Genomic DNA, 18,049 nt, shown 5'->3' with positions numbered 1-18,049 from the left:
GGGTATGGCTCCCCCTCCCAAGCGGTCGCCGCCGCCACCGCCCGGCTACTTCGAGCGCCGCGACGCCCTTATCAACGCCAAAGCCAAAGCTCTTGCCTCCCAACTCTCCACCTCCCTCGTGCTAGCCCCTCCTCCCTCTGCTCTCTCCTACACAGATACAATAGCTGATGTTACACCCTTCATCCCAATTACATTAGATCTTGCTGCTCACAACTATTACCATTGGTGCCATTTGTTTGAAGTTCATCTAGGGCGTTGCAATCTTCGTGGGCATGTCGATGGCTCCGTTCCGCCTCGTCCCGATGATCCGCAATGGGTCAAGGACGATCTCGCCATCATCCAGTGGATCTACACCCGCGTCTCCACCGAGATCTTCAACCTCGTCTTTCGCAGCGCCGCCACCGCCTCCGCCCTTTGGTCGGCTCTTCGGCAGCTCTTCCAGACAACGTTGACGGCCGCGTCACCGGCCTCAACAACGAGCTTCGCAACACCGTCCAGGGCGACACCTCCATCGGCACCTCGCCGGCACCTTAGTGCTATCGCCGACGAGCTTCGTGAACTCGGCGATCCCGTGTCCGATCGGCAGCTCATCAACATCCTTGTCGCCGGTCTCGCAACGACTTCGACAAGCAAGCGTCGTTCATCCCCATGATGCGCCCGCCCCACCTTCGCCGAGGTCCGCTCCCCTGCCGCAACACGCCGACACCACCCAAACTCGTAAGGCGGCCCGTCCACGCCTTCGTCGCCGCTCCTCGCCCGCCGCCTCAAGCTCCTGCGCCGGTGCCACCACCTCCCGCGCATACGCCGCAGCCCTCCCCGGGCTGCGCCCAAGTCCCAACTACAGGGGCAAAACCCCATCTGGCGTCCTCCACGCCCGCCGCCACCATCTGCGCCTCGTCTACGCATGCCGCAAGCGCCCGTCTACAGCGCTCCACCTCCCCGGCTCCTTCGGGATGGCGTCCCATGCGAGATCCATGGACGAGGCATGGTCCAAGCCTGGTCGATGCCATGGACAGCTCCCGCCTCGGCCGGCACTCCGCCGGCATACTTGCGCGGCTGGACGCCCGGATTGCGCCCTCACACCGGCTCTCCAGGGCTGCTCACACCACGGCCTCCTCCGCAAGCGTACTATGCTGCTCCGCCACCCATGTACGGCGCGCCCTCGTCGCCTCTCTACGCCACTCCGTACGGTGCCGCTCCGTCCTCCCCCTACACCAACCCGGAGGCGGTATCGCTCCATATCAGCCGCCAACCATGCCCCCGGTGTCATCATCGTCGATCGCACCACCTCTTCTTCCTACTCCAACGCCAACCTGGGATCAAGCCGCCTTTCTACGAGGCCATGAACAATTTTGCTGCTCAAGAGAACTCGGTACGGACTGGATTTTTGACTCTGGTGCATCTAGTCACATGTTTTCATCACATAATATGCTGTCAAATTGCACTTCGACACCTTTCTCATCCATTACCTTAGGCGATGGTTCCACTATTCCAATATATTGTGTCGGTCACACACATATTCCATCACCCACCAAACCTCTCCTCCTCCGCGATGTCCTAGTAGCACCAGCTCTTATTAAAAACCTAATCTCCGTTCGCCAATTCACTCGTGATAATCTTGTCTCCGTTGAATTTGACTATTTTGGTTTATCTATGAAGGATTACCTAACCAAGGAGGAGATCGCTCGATTCAATAGTTCTGGAGACCTCTACACCATCCATGGCACCTCCACCGCCGCCTAACCCTCCTCCATGCTCGCCTCGGTGGAGCTCTGGCACCAGCGTTTAGGACATCCCAACACCGCCACCATGTCCTCGCTCCTTAGTGATTTTTCTATCCCATGCAATAAAGACACTCATGAGTCTTCAACTTGTGAATCGTGTCAACAAGGCAAACATGTCCGCCTCCCCTTTAGCTCCTCCACCTCCTTTAGTACTTTCCCTTTCGAATTACTTCACTGTGATATTTGGACATCTCCACATAAAAGTATTTCAGGTTTTAAGTATTATCTCGTTATTTTAGATGATTTCACCCATTATACATGGACCTTTCCTCTCCGAAACAAATCTGATGTTCACACACTTTTTCTAAACTTTCAACGCTATGTAACCACACACTTTTTCCTCCCCATCCGTTTCATTCAATGTGACAATGGCCGTGAATTTAATAACTTTAGCAATAGAGAATTCTTTCTAAATCACGGCATTCTTCTGCGTTTTTCGTGTCCCTATACATCTCCCCAAAATGGCAAAGCTGAACGGTCCCTTCGTACTATCAATGACATTATCCGCACTCTTCTAATACACTCCTCCCTACCACCACAATTTTGGGCTGAAGCACTTCGAACAACCACCTATCTTTTAAACATACGTCCCTCTAAAGCCAACCCAAATACTACACCATTCTTCTCCCTTTTTCTCTCACCCAAACTACTCTGACCTTCGAGTCTTTGGCTGCCTTTGCTTTCCCAATTCCTATGCCACTTCTCCACACAAATTAGCTCCTCGCTCTATGGCCTGCGTTTTCCTCGGTTACTCCGATGAACACAAAGGCTATCGATGTCTAGATATGCTTTCGGGACAAATCCACATCTCTCGCCATGTCACCTTTGTCGAACACGTTTTTCCCTATGCTACTCGTCCACAACCCACTTCTCCCACACCAAAACCACCATCTCATCGTACCACTTTAACACCGCTTCACCTCACATCTCTTCCAAACCCTACCCCGGCAACCCCCTCTCCCACAACCCCTGCTCCATCGTGCAACTCCACCCCTCCTTCACCGCCATACCCACCCTCCCTCCTACGCCCGCCTCCTCCGCTGCGCCGGGCAACTCTCCTCCTTCATCCTCTGATATACCACAAACACACACCCCTCCGCCTCACGCCGTTCCTACAACTCAACCCCAAAACGCCCACGGCATGCGTACACGTGCCAAATCAGGCTTCCGTCTCCCTCAAACACGTCTTAACCTCTCTGCCACCATCTCTATCTCCCCAATTCCCAAAACCTACAAATCTGCCCTCTTAGATCCCAATTGGAAAACAGCCATGCTCGATGAGTTCAATGCTCTTCTTCAAAATGACACATGGCAACTCGTTCCTCCTCCCACAGGTGCAAACATTGTTTCTGGCAAGTGGGTTTTTCGCCAAAAATTTCATTCTGACGGCTCTCTCTCTCGCTATAAAGCACGTTGGGTCTGTCGTGGTTTTTCCCAACAACACGGCATTGACTACGATGAAACCTTCTCTCCCGTTGTCAAACCAAGCACAATTTGAACCGTTCTTAGCATCGCCATCTCTTCTTCTTGGCCTATTCATCAACTCGATGTCAAAAACGCTTTTCTAAATGGCCATCTGAATGAAACCGTCTACTGTCAACAACCCTCAGGTTTCGAAGATTCCACCTATCCCTCTCATGTCTGTCTCTTAAAGAAGTCCTTGTATGGTCTTAAACAAGCTCCCCGTGCCTGGTTTCAGCGTTTCTCCACTTTTATTCAAACTATAGGCTTTTGTCCATCTCATTCCGATTCTTCTCTCTTTGTCTTTCATACTGACACTCACACCGCCTACTTGCTTCTCTATGTAGACGACATTGTTCTCACTGCCTCTACACAAACTTTCCTTGATCATATCATCTCTCTTCTTAGCACTGAATTTTCTATGACTGACCTAGGTCTTCTTCATCATTTTTTGGGTATTGCTGTCACTAGAGATTCTCACGGCCTCTTTCTCTCTCAGCGTCAGTATGTTCTTGATCTCCTCACACGTGCCGGTATGCTCGACTGTCAGCCCTCTCGCACTCCAGTAGACACTACTTTTAAACTTTCTTCCACGGGTGATCCTTTTTCTGATCCTTCACTTTACCGTAGTCTAACTGGTGCACTTCAATATCTCACTATCACTCGTCCTGAAATTTCCTTTGCCGTCCAACAAGCCTGCTTGTTCATGCACGATCCTCGCATTCCCCACTTTAATCATGTCAAACGCATTTTGCGATATCTCAAAGGTACACTCGATCATGGTCTCCACATAAACTCTTCCTCTCCTACCACTTTGACAGCATATTCTGATGCAGATTGGGCTGGTTGTCCGGACACTCGTAGGTCCACGTCTGGATACTGTGTTTTTCTTGGTAACAACTTGATTTCTTGGTCCTCGAAACGGCAGGTCACAGTTTCGCGTTCGTCAGAAGCAGAGTACCGTGCAGTTGCCCATGTTGTCGCTGAGACGGTATGGTTGCGTCAGTTGTTATCGGAGCTTCACAGGCCCATTCATCAGGCGACCATTGTTTATTGTGACAATATTTCTGCAGTTTACATGGCAGGCAATCCTGTGCAGCATCGGCGCACCAAGCATATAGAGATTGACATTCACTTTGTACGGGAAAAGGTGGCTCTGGGACAAGTTCGAGTTCTACATGTCCCCTCCTCCGCTCAGTTCGCGGACATCTTCACCAAAGGACTACCAACTACACCTTTTGTTGATATTCGTTTCAGTCTCAACGTTGTTGAACCCCTCGTTGATACTGCGGGGATGTTAGATTATAAGTCGGTTTAGTTTTTCTTGTGTCTCAAGTTAGGGTTAACCTCATTGGCCCCTATATATATTCTTTGTAAAACCGAATGTATCATCTATCAATAAGACAAATCATATTCTTTCATAGATGAACGTCACAAGAGGTAAATTTTACTAGACTCGGCATTATATCATCGATCTGTTGAAAACTTGTGGTAGTAGTAGTATACAAGGGTCAGTTAATTGACATCAAGGGCTCCACCATTTCCCTTAGTACAAGATACCCCATGCGTTGCAGCAGAGGATTAGTAGGACAGGACCAAATTACTCAACAATGATAATATAATGAAATAAAAAGATAGTATAACCTGAAAGGTAATAAAAATATTGCACAACTTGGATATGGTGTGGTCAAAGAATATGGTTTGGTATGTTATACCGAAATGAGACTTCAACAAGAGCAGTGCAAACTTTATTGATTTGGATCAATACATTTGATTTGTAAGAATCGGTACGAAAATGCTAAAATGAGTTGGAAGCAACATGAGGACAAATATCGTGTTTTCCAACAGTCAGACGACCTTGAAGTTCCTTTTGTATATCCTCTTGTGTGCATGGATTCAGACATACAGAAAGAGAAACATAATAGTCAAGTTATATAAGAAAAATATTTAAAACAACAAAAACTGAGTTCAACATGCCCAAACGTGGAAGGCGGAGGCTATCTTTTTTTTAGAAGCCCATTTCTTTCCTATAAGAGCATCTCTAATGGATGGATGCCATGCTTTAGGGCATCTCCAGCGGGTCTATGCAAATGGACGCGAAGCGACCGTTTGCGATCGTGCGTTCGAAAAATGCGTCTTCATTCAATCCCAGCAGCCCGATGCATAGTGATCAGGCTATCCTTGAAGACGCAAACACTGTCCAAATATGTGCCTCGGATGCATCTCTGCGGTCGCGCCGTGTGACCACTCTCGTCTGGGCGGACGTTTCATCGGGCCTACCTGGCAGCGACCCTGGCTCGATGCATCTTCTCAGCGGTGCTAGTACTGACGGTGAGGCGTAGCTCTGGCAGTCTGTGCCACGCTAATGGTGATGCCTTGTCTGCCGAGCGGCCGCCGCCTACCTCTACCTACGAACTTCAAGGCGATGCCAAGCGTGCCATGCCCTCGGTTGCCTACGGCGTATATAAACAGGGGCGCGCGCTCGGCTGCCCCATCTCATCTCCTCCACACAAACCCTATCCGCTGCACAACCTCCACCGTAGTGCCACTCCCCACAAGCCAGCGAGGGAATCCATGGCTGGTCCAGGTGGCCGGCGAGATGGTCGAGGCCGCGGGTGCGGTCGCCACGGTCGGGGCCACCGTGCTGGAGCATCATCACCCCTCCGCTCGCCGTCGCCGGCGCCGCCGTTGTCTTAGGAGGAGGCAAGGTGCTTCGAGTTCATCCTCCACATCGATGAGGACCCGCTCGGCATCAAACGGCAACCAGACAAGTTCGCAGTGTTCGTCGACGGCACCGAACCGGCCGAGTTTCACATGATTGGTGATATGAATTCTGCAAAGTTATATGTTCTTAGAGTAACCACTTTATCTGGTATTGTTGATGCTATTATTCCCGATGAACATGGCAAAACTAATCTGTGGCATATGCGTCTTGTACATATGAGTGAACATGGCATGGAAAAATTGCACATGCGAGACCTGCTAGATGGCTGCAGTTTGAGTAAGTTTGAGTTGTGTGAGCCCTACATTTTTGGTAAGCATACAAGAGTTAAATTCCACTGGTGGAAAAACAGGCTTCGGGGGAGCCCCATAAGTCGCGATGCTGCAGGACCCGCGCCTAATGGTACCTTTAGTCGCGGTTCGGGCGGAGAACCGCGACCAAAGGCTGGGCCCAGGGCGCTCGGTGGCCAGCCGGTGCACGTGGGGGTCTTTAGTCGCGGTTGGCCAGGCCAACCGCGACTAAAGGTGCCCGAAGGCCTTTAGTCGCGGTTGGCCAGGCCAACCGGGACTAAAGGCCCTCCCCTATATATACCCATCCAGCAGCCAACACTTAGCCATTTGGTGCCATTCTCTTCACAAGCTTCACAAGTGGGTGTTAGGTTTGCTTTTGGTTCCTCTTATGCACATAAGGTGTTTGATGAAATGCCCCAAGAGCATGAAACAAATATGATATGAAGTGTTGGAGCCACACTTGAGCTTTCTCATTTATTTTTTCCTCCTCGATCGCGGTTAGCAACTTGAACCTTTGATGTGTCGTTGATAAAATGTGCATGTGTGTGTAGTTCATTGTTTAATTTATATTGTTTGTAGCTAGTTAGTTTAACAAATGCATGATGGTTAATTATATATTTTATATTATAATAATGCAGATGAATCGACAATGGATGTACGGTAACCGACTCTCCGGCGAGTTCAGTGCGGGTTTGAAAGATTTCCTCGTAGTGGCTAATGCGAACAAGCAGGGGGGTTTTGTTATCTGTCCATGTGTTAACTGTAAGAATCAGAAGGGTTACTCTTCCTCAAGAGATGTTCACATGCACCTGCTTCGGCACGGTTTCATGCCAAGCTATAATTGTTGGACCAAGCATGGAGAAAGAGGGGTTATAATGGAAGAAGATGAAGAAGGGGATGATTTCATCGATGAAAGCTATCTTGCTCATTTCGGTGATACTTTCATGGAGGATGCTGAAGGTGAAGGGGAAGGTGAAGGGGAAGGTGAAGAAGAGGCACGTGATGATCCCGTTGATGATCTTGGTCGGACCATTGCTGATGCACGGAGACGCTGCGAAACTGAAAAAGAGAGGGAGAATTTGGATCGCATGTTAGAGGATCACAGAAGGCGCTGTACCGGATGCGATGATGGTCTGAAAAAGCTGGGCTGCACACTGGATTTGCTGAGATGGAAGGCACAGGCAGGTGTAGCTGACTCGGCATTTGAAAACTTGCTGAAAATGTTGAAGAATATGTTTCCAAAGAATAACGAGTTGCCCGCCACTACGTACGAAGCAAAGAAGGTTGTCCGCCCTCTAGGTTTAGAGGTTACAAGATACATGCATGCATCAACGATCGCATCCTCTACCGCGGTGAATACGAGAATTTGAATGAATGCCCGGTATGCACCGCATTGCGTTATAAGATCGAGGCGATGACCCCGGTGACGATGTTGAGGGCCGAAACCCAGGAAGAGGGTTCCCGCCAAGGTGATGTGGTATACTCCTATAATACCACGGTTGAAACGTCTGTTCAGAACAAAGAGCATGCCAAGTTGTTGCGATGGCACAAAGAGGACCGTAAGTCGGACGGGGAGTTGAGACACCCCGCAGATGGAACGCAATGGAGAAAGATCGACAGAGAGTTCAAAGATTTTGCAGCTGACGCAAGGAACATAAGATTTGGTCTAAGTACGGATGGCATGAATCCTTTTGGCGAGCAGAGCTCCAGCCATAGCACCTGGCCCGTGACTCTATGCATCTACAACCTTCCTCCTTGGTTGTGCATGAAGCGGAAGTTCATTATGATGCCGTGCTCATCCAAGGTCCGAAGCAACCCGGCAACGACATCGATGTGTACCTAAGGCCATTAGTTGATGAACTTTTACAACTGTGGGGCAGACCTGGTGTCCGTGTGTGGGATGAGCACAAAGAAGAGGAATTTGACCTACGAGCGTTGCTTTTCGTAACCATCAACGATTGGCCTGCTCTTAGTAACCTTTCGGGACTGTCAAATAAGGGATACAATGCATGCACGCACCGCTTACATGAGACCGAAAGTGTACATTTGCCAAATTGTAAGAAGAACGTGTACCTTGGGCATCGTCGATTTCTTCCGAAAGGTCATCCAAAGAAGAAAGAAAGGCAAGCATTACAACGGCAAGGCAGATCACCGACCGAAGCCTGCGGAACACACCGGTGCCGAGGTATTTGATATGGTCAAGGATTTGAGAGTCATCTTTGGAAAGGGGCCTGGCGGACAATCAGTTCCGAATGGAGCGGCCGGGCACGGAGCCTTGTGGAAGCCGACATCTATCTTCGGGGAGCTCGCCTATGGGGAAGTCCGAGAAGTCCGCTCTGCAATCGACGTGATGCACGTTACGAAGAATATTTGCGTGAACATCCTAAGCTTCTTGGGCGTGTATGGGAAGTCAAATGATACAAAGGAAGCACGGCAGACCAGCAAAGTTTGAAAGACCCCGATGACCGGCATCCGGAACGGTTTCAAGGTCGTGCCCTACGCTCGACCAAAGAAGAGAAGGTCATCTTTTTGAATGCCTGAGCAAGATGAAGGTCCCGTCAGATTCTCGTCCAATATAAAGGGAATAATCAACATGGCGGAGAAAAAGTTCCAAAACCTGAAGTCTCACGACCGCCACGTGATTATGACGCAATTGCTTCCGATTGCTTTGAGGGGCTCTGCCGGAAAATGTTCGAGTAGCCATTGTGAAGCTATGTGCATTCCTCAATGCAATCTCTCGTAAGGTAATCAATCCAGAAGTTCTACCACGGTTACGTAACGATGTGATCCAATGTCTTGTCGGCTTCGAGTTGGTGTTCCCGCCATCCTTCTTCAATATTATGACGCACCTCCTGGTTCACCTAGTCGATGAGATTTCCATTCTCGGTCCCGTATTTCTACACAATATGTTCCCCTTCGAGAGGTTCATGGGAGTATTAAAGAAATATGTTCGTAATCGTGCTAGGCTGGAAGGAAGCATCGCCAAGGGCTATGGAAATGAGGAGGTAATTGAGTTTTGTGTTGACTTTGTTCCTGACCTTAAGCCGATTGGTCTTCCTCGATCGCGGCACGAGGGGAGACTAAGTGGAAAAGGCACGATCGGAAGGAAATCAATGATATGTATGGACGGCCATTCTCTCGATCAAGCACACCACACGCTTCTGACCAATTCCAGCTTGGTGGCTCCGTACTTTGAGAAACACAAGAATATTTTACGCTCGGACAACCCCCGGGAAGCCCGAATCCTGGATTAGGAAGGCCCACATGGAGACTTTCGGCAGCTTGGTTGAGAAAACATTTAATGAGTGACAATAAGGTTGTAGATCAGCTGTACATGTTGGCCAAGACACCATCTTCGACTATAACGACTTTCCAAGGGTACGAGATAAATGGGAATACATTTTACACGATCGCCCAAGATAAAAAGAGCACCAACCAAAACAGTGGTGTCCGCTTTGATGCAGCAACCGAGAATGGGCAAAAGGTCACATATTATGGTTACATAGAGGAGATATGGGAACTTCACTATGGACCCTCCTTTAGGGTCCCTTTGTTCCGGTGCAAATGGTTCAAGCTAACAGAGGTGGGGTAAAGGTGGACCAGCAATACGGAATGACAATGGTGGATTTCAACAATCTTGGTTATCTTGACGAACCATTCGTCCTAGCGAAAGATGTCGCTCGGTTTTCTATGTGAAGGACATGAGTAGCAAACCGAGGAAACGGAAAGATAAGAAAACGATCAGTACATCATGCGATGATTCAAAGCGCCACATTGTTCTTTCAGGGAAAAGAAACATCGTGGGAGTGGAGGACACGACCGACATGTCAGACGATTAGAATATGTTTGCTGAAATTCCGCCCTTCAAAGTGACCACCGACCCAAGCATTCAGTTAAATGATGAGGCTGCGCCATGGATACGGCACAATCGTAAGCAAGCAGGACACAAGGGAAGAAATGATGTGTAATAATTTATTGTACCAAACTTTGTTGAATGAATCATGTGAATTATATTACCCGTGATGTGTTTGGTGTCCATTTTCGAATGATTCAATTGACTCGAGATAGCACCGATGATACATGAAATTTGGAGTGACTAAGTCATACTCCCGCATGCATACATGAAATTTGGAGTGACTAAGTCATACTCCTTCATACAGAAATTTGGAGTGACTAAGTCATACTCCTGCATACATGAAATTTGGAGTGATTTAGTCATACTCCTGCCTAGGCGTATAATATGCATACTCGTAGTCTTCATAGCCGCCGCCGTTGTACTGGTAGTCGTCGCCTTCTAAGTTGCCGGCGTCGTCGTCGCTGCTGTCGTCGCTGTCGTCGGGCGGCGCTCGTGGCTCGAATCGAGGGTAGCGCAGCGGGGGATATCGCCGGCCGTGATGTAGTCCATGACGCTCTGCAGAGTCCGGCCGTACCACCATAGCCGACGGCCGGCCTCGTGGAAGTTTCCGGGAGGCGCACCGTCCTCCTCATACCCGGCGAGCGCCCTCTCACGCCGATTGATGAAGAAGGCGTCCCAAGTATGCTGGTTATCGGGATGCCAACGGGGATTCATCCGCTGCTCCGGCGTGAGGTCGAGGTAGTAGTGGTTCGTGATGGCCGCCGGCGCGCAGCACTCGAGGGACGGGAGGGACCGCACGCCGCCGGCGCTAGGCTCCAGCCCGGCAGGGACGCGGTAGCCCGGAGGGCAAGGGTAGTTCGAGGCGCAAAGCTCCTCCACCTGCTGGTAGGTTAGAGTGGGTGCGGTGGAAGCCATGAGAGAGTGATGAGAGATTGTAGAGATGTGATGCTGGCCAAGGCGGGCTACCTATATGTAGTGACAAATGGCGGGAAAAATGGGAGCGGGAAGACAGGAGGGCTGGAAGAAAGAGGCGGGAGAAAGTGGCGGGAAGAAATTGGCGGAAAAAATTGGCGGGAAGAAAGAGGCCGGAAGAAATTGGCGGGAAACAATTGGCGGGAAGAAAGAGGCGGGAAGACAGGGAAGAAATGGCGGGAAGACGAGGAGGGAAGAGGGGTCGGCGGAAAGAGGCGGGAAGAGGGGGCCAACGAACTTTTGAATTGAATTAGTTTTATTTTTATGAATTTTTGATAATTTGTATTTTTAAAATTTTGAATTGAATTAGTTTTATTTTTCTGAATTTTTTGATATATTATTTGTATTTTTAAGATTTTGAATTGAATTAGTTTTATTTTTATGAATTTTTTGATATATTATTTGTAATTTTAAGATTTTGAATTGAATTAGTTTTATTTTTATGAATTTTTTGATATATTATATGTATTTTAAACATTTTGAATTGAATTAGTTTTATTTTTCTTAGTTTTTTGATATATTATTTGTATTTTTAACATATTGAAATGAATTAGTTTTATTTGAATTAGTTTTATTTTTCTGAAATTTTTTGATATATTATTTGTATTTTTAAGATTTTGAATTGCATTAGTTTTTTTTTCTGATTTTTTTGATATATTATTTGTATTTTTAAAATTTTGAATTGAATTAGTTTTATTTTTCTGATTTTTTTGATATATTATATGTATTATATGATTTTCAAAAAGAAAATTATTTTCAAAAAGAGCTTTAGTCGCGGTTGGCCTGGCCAACCGCGACTAAAGGTCCTTGCGCGCGGGAAAAAAAAAACCGGGCTAAAATACCTTTAGTCGCGGTTGGGGACCCCAACCGCGACTAAAGGTACCCCTTTAGTCGCGGTTGGCGACCCCAACCGCGACTAAAGGGGTCCCTATATATTCCCGCAGCGCGAACCGCCGCGCCACGCTTTCTTCTTCCTCCGCCCGAATCGCTGATTCGAGACGCTGTCGCCGTCGTCATCGTCTCCGCGCCGCCCTCGTCGTCTCCACGCCGTCGCCGGCGTCATCGTCTCGCGCTGCCGCCGCCATCGCCGGCTCCTCCATCTTCTCTTCTCGCCACGCCCGTAAGGATCCAATCCAAAACGTACCGCGCCGCCGCCGTGCCGCGCCGTGTCGCCGCAGCCGCCGCGCCATCGAGAGGAAGGCGGTGCCGCACGAGAGGAAGCGGCGCCGCACGAGAGGAAGGGGGCGGCGCCGCGAGAAATGGTCCGGCGCGCCGCCGCCGGAGAGAGGCGCGCGCCGGCCAAGATAGGAGCGCGCGCGCGCGCACTCCCCGCCAATTTTTTTTTTCTTTTTTTTTAGTTTTAGTTCTTGTTAATTTCGAAATTAAAATTAACTAAAATTTGACTTAAAAAAAACTAAAAATTGAGACTTAAAAAACTAAAAGAAGACTTAAAATTTGAGACTTAAAATTTGAGACTTAAAAATTTGAGACTTAAAATTTGAGACTTAAAATTTGAGACTTAAAATTAACTAAATTGAGACTTAAAAACTAAAAATTCAGACTTAAAATTTGAGACTTAAAATTTGAGACTTAAAAATTTGAGACTTAAAATTTGAGACTTAAAATTTGAGATTTAAAATTAACTAAATTGAGACTTAAAAAAACTAAAAGAATAACTACAATTTGACTTAAAAACAAATAATTGAGACTTAAAATTTTGTGTCAAAAAGAACTACAATTTACTTAAAAAATTGTGTAAAAAAAGAACTAAAATTTGACTTAAAAAAACTAACGCGCGCGCTGTCGTCCTTCCCCCACTGCGCTGCGCCGCTCACGCACGCCACACACGTATTGTGGGGAGAGGGAGGCCGGCGGCCGGCCGGGGGCGCGCGCCACACACGCACACATGCAATAGCTAGGGCGGCGCCCGCCGGCGCACCCCCGGCCCCTCCAATCTCTCCCGGCGCACACACGCGCTCTTCTGCGACACCCTCTCCCACCCCTTCTAGCTCGCCGGCCCCCTCCTTTTGGCACCGCCCTTTCGCCACCGCCACCGCCCCCCTTCTTCACTTAATAAATTTGTTTTTACTACATGTTTTCAGGACTGACATATGGCGGACGATAGAGCTGACCCGATTCTGGACAACTATGATCCGGACGCTGAAGACCATATGTTCGGCATCATAAAAGGCGATATTCCATATGTGCCGACCGGAGAAGAAGAAGATGATATCTCTTCTTATCTGAACCTTGAGTGTGAAGATGAAGGGCGCCGTCAGCAAGCAGATGATGCCGAAGAAACGTCGATAAACGACGATCTTCAATTGGAAGTAGCAACCACCTCCGGCGTCGAGGTATATATATATACATATTGAGCGTCTGGTGATACAACTAACTGATTTGAATAAATGTGTGTGTACTAACGCGCGCGACTCTCTTTCTTATTTTAGCCCTCGGCCGGATCGTCGAAAAATCGAGTACGTCGTCAAAGCGTGGCGCAACCAAGATGATGAAAGCAGGAGAAACATGCACCATCGATGTTGTCGACGAAGAAACCGGCAGGCCGCTGGAGCCCAGCAAGAACGCCACCAAGTTTGTCAGCCAATGCGGAGCCGTTGTTAGAGACAACATCTCGATCACCCGCCAGGAGTGGAATGAGCCAAAGAAGGCACGTGTTGGTTTCACTTTTGTCGATAAGAGAGAAAAAAAAGATTGCTTCAACAAGCTTATGGAACATTTCGTTCTACCTCCGGAATACCGCAAATACGATGAGGAGGGTAACAAGATTGCGGAAAACAAGAAGAGGCGCAAGCTAGTCAAACAGTTCGCTCTTTCTAGGATGGCCAACGCATTCCGGAAATACAAGCAAAATCTAGCCCATGACTTTGTCAACCAGGGCAAGACTCGGATTTCAAAGGACAATATGAGAAACCGCAACATGATTGGCCAGAATTTGTGAAGCAAAAGAAATCGGAGCAGTTCCTTGAACTATCGAAAAAAATAAGGAAAATGCGGCCAAGAAGGAGTACAATCATAAAATGGGGCCCGGAGGGTATCGCTGGTGCCAGCCAAACTCGGACAAGATGGAGAACGAGCTGAGGCCGCGAGGAATCCGGCCAGGTACGGAGGGATGGCACCCAAGGGCCACAAGCTGGGGCGACGGGCATGGGGGATCGCTGAACCCGGAGACAGGGAGTGTGTTTATCGTGGCAAAATAATTACACCCACCCAAAAGCTTATTGAGGCAATGAGGGAGGCTCAAGAGGGGAGGATCAGGTTCAACAGAGAGAACGACGCCCGACAAAAGCCCTCGGGAATCCCGAACACGGAGGACGTATACGAGGCATGGGGCCCATTCCGTGGAAAATAGGGTTCCCAGCAACGATGACCCGTACGGTTACGTGCCGTAAGAGAAAGATGGATCGGGATGCAGATGTTGTGGCGAAGTTGGTAACGGAAATGGATGTGATGAAGAAAACCGTGAGTGTACTAGTCGCCGAAAGAGATGCAGCTCGGCGCAAGCATGCTGAAGATCATCCAATGGATCTCGGAAGCCAGCAGCGGAGAAGAAGCAGCGTGGCTTCCACGGAGGCCTCACCGGCTGGTGCACCGACGATCGAAATTACTGCACCGGAGCCTCTGGTGGTCGAAATTACTGCACCGGAGCCTCCTCGCTACCCGTGGACGATATAAAGGAGATGAAAGCATGTCATCTATATTATCCTATCGGGAACATGTCCATGAAGGTAGCCATCGGCAGTGCTTTGCCACCTGGAGCACTCCACCACAACAACCCCATTCAAGATGGCTATGCTCGTGTGACGGTGGAGGAGATAGTCCAAGGGTTTGAGGACCTGGACATTGACATTGCTACACCGAAGGGGTGAAAAGACTTGGAGATGTCAAGCGCCGCTCATTCTATGGCAGAAGAAGTTTATCAAGTTTCGTGCGAGGCGCCAACAAGTCCACCCCCCTACGGTGGTGGTGGTGGCGGTGGCGGTGGCGGTGGCGGTGGCGGTGACGGTGGCGGTGGCGGCGGTGGTGGTGGTGCTTCACCTAATACACCTCCTTCACGTCAGCCGACGCCGCCCCCCAGTCCTCGTCCGGCGGGTAAGCAGACGCCGCCCCCTAGTCCTCGTCCGGCGGGTGATCAGCAGACACCGCCCCGCAATCCACCTCCGGCGAAGAAGCGTAAGCAGTCCCTGGTTATTAACCCGGACCCTTATGTACCTAAGAAAACAAAGATACCTGAGCCATCATCAAGCCTCTCATCCCGAGGCCTTGGGAACTTAGTGTCGAGGAAAATGCAGCGCCGTGGCTGCTCAAAGATGAGAAATGGAAGGAGGAGTGCAAGAAGAAAAGAGAGGGCGAGCCCAAGCCAAGATATATTCGACAAGCAAAAGCAGTGGGCTAAGTCATTTTTGAACACACCGTCCCAAGCCGCGAAGAATCTGCCTGACGACTATTTACGTGAACTTCGTAGGCAAGCACTCGCGTTCAAGAGGAACCAAGAGTTGGCGGAGAAGAAAGCCTTGGAGGACGAGGCCGAGTCAAAATTAGAAAAGGGGAAAGAAGTTGCCCAGCTCGGGGAACAAAGTAAACAATCGATCGCCCCGCTCATAGTGCAAGCCGCCGATCCGGATGCCCCCGATATCATAGCAGCTGCGGCAAGACACGGATTGACCGTAACGAGTGCCGTAGAACAAGCGGCCGAGTTAGGTATCACTCTTCGTGCAATCGCTAGGCCTTGATGAGGCGCCAATGAAGGACGTAGTATTTACATATGTGAAGAATGGCCCTCTCGTCGAGCCTGCGCAGGAAGAGGATCTACCTCGACAAATGAAAGGTCTGCTAAATTGGTACAAGGGTTACATAAAACATAAAAACGCCAAAGAGTATATCTATGCGGAAGTTAGATATGAGCATCACTTCAAACATTACTGGGTACAAATTCATCCGAGTGAATTGTTCCAAATTGTTCAATCTGCGCGACCTCGACAAATCTATCATCGGTTGCTACGTTCGTAAGTGATTTATTAATTTCTACCCCATCTCGTTCATTGCCTGCACCGTCCTAACTATCTTGTTGTGTACGCTATTATGCGTAATGAAGAAGCGGGAAATGCGAATAAGGAACATCCATGATGTTGGGTTCATTGACCCACACATCGTTAATTCACATGTGTTAGAACACCACCCCGCCGACGTGGAGGATGACCTGTGGCGGTTTATTAGAAAACAAGAATGTAAAAGTGATATTCTATTTCCTTACCATTTTGGGTGAGTGTTTGGTCTCGAGCACATTCTCTTTTGTTTACTCCATGCATGGTATGTGGCTAATCGATGAGTTATGCATGATCGTGCATGTATCGTGTCCGCAGGTTCCACCGGATTCTTATGGTAATTAAAGTTCAGACCTCCTCGGTTCTCGTCCACGACTCTCTGAATATGGATCCGGCGCTTTGGGGCGACATGAGAAAAATGATGCAAAAGTAATTATTTTCATTCATTTGCGCTCTATATCGATCGGCCTATTTCGTTCATCATTTCCTAATATCAAGTAACTAATTAATAACTCTCTTGTTTATTTAATTTTCTTTGCCTCGTAGGGTTTGGAGACGGTTCGTAGATACCAAGGTCGGTGAATTCAAAAAGAGCTACATTTTAAAATGGCAGTGCGGACGATCGGGGATATTCAGCCACCGGGGACCAATCTATGTGGATACTATGTTTGTGAGAGGATCCGAGATACTGCAATGAGCGGGACCAGACGTGTGAGAACAACATCCCGAGGAATAACCTCCGGAAGACGCTTAGTCCATAAGCTCGCTTCCGACCACTTCAAGAGGAACTAGCTGGATGGTTGGCGAGGGAAGTCATCGATCCTAGAGGAGAACACTATTACGATGACGTAGAACTTTATATGCACCAGAATTTGTAACTAACTTGTTCAAAATTGTATATGGTCATCCGATATTGAATATATATTGTATATGGTCATCCGATATTGAATATATATTATATATTCCTCTTGAATTCTTTTTGGTTCTAATTTCAAATTTGTTTGAAATTGTACATTCATATGCATGTATGTATACAGTACCGTAGAATATGTGAAACTCCTTCAAAATTAAAACCCAAAAGAAATAAAACAATACAAATTAAAAAGAAACCAGATTTAGGGGAGGGGGCTAAAACCCTAAACCTCGCGGGAGGCCTTTAGTCGCGGTTGGCCGTAAGAACCGCGACTAAAGGTCCTCCGCCCTGGCGCCGCTCGCGGCCCACGTGGACGGGCCTTTAGTCGCGGTTCGTAAGGAACCGCGACTAAAGGGGGCCTTTAGTCGCTGCTTTGGTCGCGGTTGCGCCACCGCGACTAATGGCAGTTGCCAACCGCGACCAAAGCCCTTTTTTCCACCAGTGTTCAATGCTTCTGTTCATACCACTAAATGGATTTTAGATTATGCGCATGCTGATGTGTGTGTACCTTTCCGCAAGACATTTATTGGTGTTGCAAATTACATGCTTACTATCATTGATGATTACTCCAAAAAAGTGTAGCCTTTGTTTCTGAAACATAAATCTGATATGTTCGATGTTTTTAGAAAGTGGAAAGTTATGGTAGATAAGCAAACAGAAAATAAAGTAAAATTGCTTCATACCGACAATAGCATGAAATTTTGTTATACTATCTTTAATAATTATTGCAGCGATGAAGGCATTTTCAGGCACCACATTATCCCGTACACTCCTCAACAGAATGGTGTGGTGGAGAGGATGAACAGAACCATCATCTCCAAAGCTCGATGCATTTTGTCTAATGCCGGTATGCGTAGACGTTTTTGGGCTGAAGCAGCCTCCATTGCATGTTACTTGATAAACATGTCACCTTGCATTCCGCTTTATAAGAAAAATCTCATTGAGGTATGGTCTGGTTCAACTGCTGATTATTCACAGGTGAGAGTTT

The 18,049-nt window shown here is 48.3% G+C and overlaps 1 protein-coding gene across 1 annotated transcript; it reads left to right on the top strand.

The window, feature by feature from the left end:
* Nucleotides 1-4: 4 nt before the first annotated feature.
* On the top strand, nt 5-652 carry LOC127321376 (uncharacterized). The gene has a single exon (XM_051350395.2). The coding sequence runs from the start codon at nt 5-7 to the stop codon at nt 650-652; it is 648 nt and encodes a 215-aa protein (XP_051206355.2).
* The last annotated feature ends 17,397 nt before the right edge of the window (nt 653-18,049 follow it).

The sequence above is a fragment of the Lolium perenne genome, chromosome 2 (genome assembly GCF_019359855.2).
Source record: "Lolium perenne isolate Kyuss_39 chromosome 2, Kyuss_2.0, whole genome shotgun sequence".
Taxonomy (NCBI): Eukaryota; Viridiplantae; Streptophyta; class Magnoliopsida; order Poales; family Poaceae; genus Lolium; species Lolium perenne.
The sequence above is the reverse complement of the archived record's forward strand: the minus strand, read 5'-3'. Positions and strand labels throughout refer to the sequence as shown.

Excerpts from the sequence above, each read along its gene's own strand:
- LOC127321376 (XM_051350395.2), top strand. The coding sequence starts at position 5 with ATGGCTCCCCCTCCCAAGCGGTCGCCGCCGCCACCGCCCGGCTACTTC.